This window comes from Gekko japonicus, unplaced genomic scaffold (assembly GCF_001447785.1).
Source record: "Gekko japonicus isolate JY-2015 unplaced genomic scaffold, Gekko_japonicus_V1.1 scaffold2015, whole genome shotgun sequence".
NCBI lineage: Eukaryota > Metazoa > Chordata > Lepidosauria > Squamata > Gekkonidae > Gekko > Gekko japonicus.
Genome location: NW_015160281.1, coordinates 467887 through 471913, shown reverse-complemented (window position 1 = coordinate 471913; position 4027 = coordinate 467887). Strand labels below are relative to the sequence as shown.

Genomic DNA, 4027 nt, shown 5'->3' with positions numbered 1-4027 from the left:
GGAAAAGAAGAAGAAGAAGAAGAGAAGAGATTGGATTTATACCCCGCCCTTCACTCGGAGTCTCAGAGCGGCTTACAAACTCCTTTCCCTTCCCCTCCCCACAACAGACACCCTGTGAGGTAGGTGGGGCTGAGAGAACTCTGACACAAACTGCTCTTTCAGGAACAGCTGTGCCAGAGCTTGTGACTGACCCAAGGTCACATCAGCAGGTGCAAGTGGAGGAGTGGGGAATCAAACCCGGTTCTCCCAAATCAGAGTCCGCACACTTAACCACTACACCAAACTGGCTCTCTCGTGTGTGCTCAGATACATTTCTTCAAGCACAGCACAGCACAAGTTCTGGGGTTCCCATCTTGGTGAGCAGTAGTTAATAGCTGAAGCCTTGGAGAACATCACATGCTGGGGACTGTGTCCTCTCACAGCACTCCACAGTGCCCCCAGCACTCACTTGATAAGGTAGACGTCGTACTTCCCCGCCGAGCGGCCGGATTTTCTCTGCTTGAGCTTGCGGGTCCAGCCTTCGGGCAAGGTGGGGTCGTCGTACATGGGCCCACGGTCCCGGATGACGGAGCGGCGCTGCTTGGGGGACGCCGAGGCTTCAGGGGCAGCTGGGGCAGATCCCGCTTCTTCCGACATCTCTGCTTTGCCTGCTTCCGCGGGTTCCGCAGAAGGCTGTGCTGGCTCATGCTGTTTTTCCTCCTTCCTTTCCTTCTTGACCTTTTTGGCTTTGGAGGACTTGTCCTTCAGACCCTGCAAGTCTTGGTCCTCGGATTTTTCTTCCCTGCAGGAAGGGGGAACAAAAACTCATGTGAGTGCTAAGCCTGCTGCGGAACAAGGTGTGAATGGGGTGGGGACAGGAAGCCCCCAAATACAGCCACTGCCAAGGGGGGGTGGGAAAGTGCCATCAAGTCGCAGCCGATTTACGGTGACACCGTAAGATACTTAATCGCAAGGGACGTTCGGAGGTGGTTTGCGACTGCCTTCTTCTGCATAGCAACCCTGGACTTCCTTGATGGTCTCCTGTCCAAGTACTAACCAGGAATGACCTTCTCACCTTCCGTGAAATGACAAGATCGGGCTAGCCTGGGTCATCTCAGCCGCTGCCAATATAAAACCCATCATCCTAATCGTTTTTTTTTTAAACCCTCTGCTCCAGATGCACAGTTTTGGTGCACTCTCTGCTGAGGATTCAACAAAAACAGTAAGTGAGGGACTTCATAGTGAATTCCTGTTTTTAATTTAAAAGATACCAACTATATTCACCGGCAAACATATGACATTAGCGGTTGTAGATTTTCCGGGTTGTATGGTCGTGGTCTTAGAACATAAGAGATGCCAATATTGGATCAGGCCAAAGGCCCATCCAGTCCAACACTCTGTATCACACAGTGGCCAGAAATACCAGTGCCATCAGGAGGTCCAGCAGTGGGGCCAGGACATTAGAAGCGCTCCCACTGTTGACCCCCCCCCCAAGCACCAAGATGACAGAGCATTACTTGCCCCGGAGTCCCTATCTATACCTTGTGGCTAATAGCCACTGATGGACCTCTGCTCCATATGCTTATCTAATTCCCTTTTGAAGCCGTCCATGCCTGTAGCCACCACCACTTCCTGTGGCAGTGACTTCCAAGTGTTTGCAGACCTCCATCTTTCTGTGTTATACCTCTGAGGATGCCAGTCACAGTTACTGGCGAAACGTCAGGTCCTACAATGCCAAGGCCACGGCCGTACAACCTGGAAAATCTACAACCGCTAATGAACTCTGGCCATGAAAGCCTTCGGACAACAAACGTATGACAAATATTTAAATATTCCAAAACATATCCTATCCACTGATTTCAGTTGGCTCACACTGGAGTAGTTCTGCACGGGATTGCAGGGCTAGCGCACCACAAGGGAACATTGAGCTATGAAGAGGCAAAGGCAACAACAACACAATTATATGCAATGCCTGAAGTGGGGATCAATACCACTAAACACAGGGCACTGTTGGGGTAAGGTAATCCAGATACTCCTACACAATGCACTGAACACATTTCTTTTCTAGCAGAAATCGCGAAACGTACAATATTGCCGTAATAGGGTGAGTCATACTGAAAATCGACATGTTCACAGAAGCAAAACTGCAGTGCCGTTTCAGAATGTTAGTGCAGATACATGTTTTAATACATAGCCCCATAGTTGGGTGACCCATTCTCCCCCTCTCAAGGAACAAGACCAGAGATCATTCAAAGCATCAGAAAGGAAATCAGGACAATGGAAGAGGCATTTGGGAGGGAAGACAGAATGATATGGCCCGATCTTGTCAAATCTCGGAAACTGAGGAGGGTTGGTACTCAGATAGGAGACCACCAAGGAGGGGTCTGTAGGGGAAGGTAATGGCAAACCACCTCTGCTTCTCACTTGCCTGGAAAGCCCCTTATGGGGGTCACTAGAAGTTAGAAGCTAAGCAGGGTCAGTACTTGGATGGGTGTCTATCAAGGGAGATTCTGCAGAGGAAGGCAATAGCAATCTACCTCTGTTCCTCACTTGCCTGGAAAAAGCCCCTTGTGGGGTCACTAAAAGTCGGAAGCTAAGCAGGGTCAGTACTAGGGGTGTGCATTCGATAAATCCGATCCGAAAGACCCCCTGAAAAAAGTCTTCCTTGAGCTTTTTCGGATTCCAAAAAAATGAATCCCGAAAAACCCGATTTTTTTTCCCCCCTGCACACCCCTAAGTCAGTACTTGGATGGGAGACCACCAAGGAAGACTCTACAGAGGAAGGCAATGGCAGTCCACCTCTGCTTCTCACTTGCCTTGAAAGCCCTTTCCTGGGATCACCACTGAGACCGTTGTGACCTGACAGCATTGAAGCACATATGGTACAGGCACTTGGCATGTAATGTCTCAGAAGGGCATGGCAGTTGATGGTGGCTGTCAACACTGGATTTCCTTCTCCCAAGCAAGTGGGACTCGGGTTCTCTAGTTATTTCAGCTGTCCCATTGTCACCCATTCTCCAACAGTCCAGAGAAAAGCCTTCCAGAAACATCTAGGGATGCCAGCCTCCAGGTGGGACCTGGGGATCCCCCCGAATTACAGCTCGTCTCCAGCCCGCAGAGATCAGTTCCCCTGGAGAAACTGTATGCTTTCGAGGGTGAATTCCGCGTCACGATACCCCACTGAGGTCCCTGTACTCCCCAGGCTCCATCCCTAAATCTCCAGGAGTTTTCCAACCTGGCTCTGGCAAACCTGCCCCCCTTCATCCTCCACCTACGGCCAAGGGAGACCTGGCTACAATGGAAGCATCTCGTTCAGCCATGGGAGTGCCTGGGAAACAGCTGTTTTCTCCTCAGCCCTGGACAACATCAGTGCCTAAAACCAAGTTCAAAACCTTTATTGGCATAGATCATAATCATACAGTCGCCAATCAGTGCCAGCGCTTCGAAATTTAAATACTTTTGCAGATTTGGCATGTGCAGCAGCAATGGGAGATTCCCCCCCTAAAACTCACCCAGAAACTTTACTAGATGATTCTGGGCATTATGGCGTAGGCAGCCTGATCTAAAGTAACAGGCTCCAATTCCTCTCCCAGCCCCCCCCCCCAAATCGTTCCCCTCTCAATGCCAGAATTTATTCCCTGCCATCACACTTTTCTTCACACAGAAAGGAACCTGGCAGCCATGATCAACAGAAAGACGGGAGGCGGGCGGGAGGAAGCGCTGAAATCCTCCAGGCTATAATTACTGCCGCAAAAAATTCAAACTGTTTGTAAATAAAGCTGGGGCGGCAGGCTTCGGCAGGAAACACGGTTCGCTTTTCTTCAACAGCAGCACAGGAAAGGCAGCGTACTGCTCCCGCAGAAGAGGAACAATGTCTGGAGGAAGGGAACGAGATCTTCTCTCAAATGGGGGGCCGTGGCGGAACAGAAGAAAGAACGACGTGTTCTCAGCTGTGCCAGAGGAATACACTAATTCCATCTAATGTTACAGAGACTGTGAAAGATCCAACAAACACAAGCTGAGCGGGGGGGGGGGGGGGGGGAGAGAG

General features: G+C 50.5%; 1 protein-coding gene across 1 annotated transcript in view; it reads right to left on the bottom strand.

Moving 5' to 3' along the window:
• Positions 1–4027, bottom strand: part of MECP2 (methyl-CpG binding protein 2) — a 108957-nt gene that overhangs the window by 5417 nt on the left and 99513 nt on the right. The window contains exon 3 of the mRNA XM_015415501.1: positions 449–781. Within this exon, the coding sequence (XP_015270987.1) occupies positions 449–636 (188 nt within the window). The 5' untranslated portion in view covers positions 637–781. The remainder of the gene's footprint in view (positions 1–448; positions 782–4027) is intronic.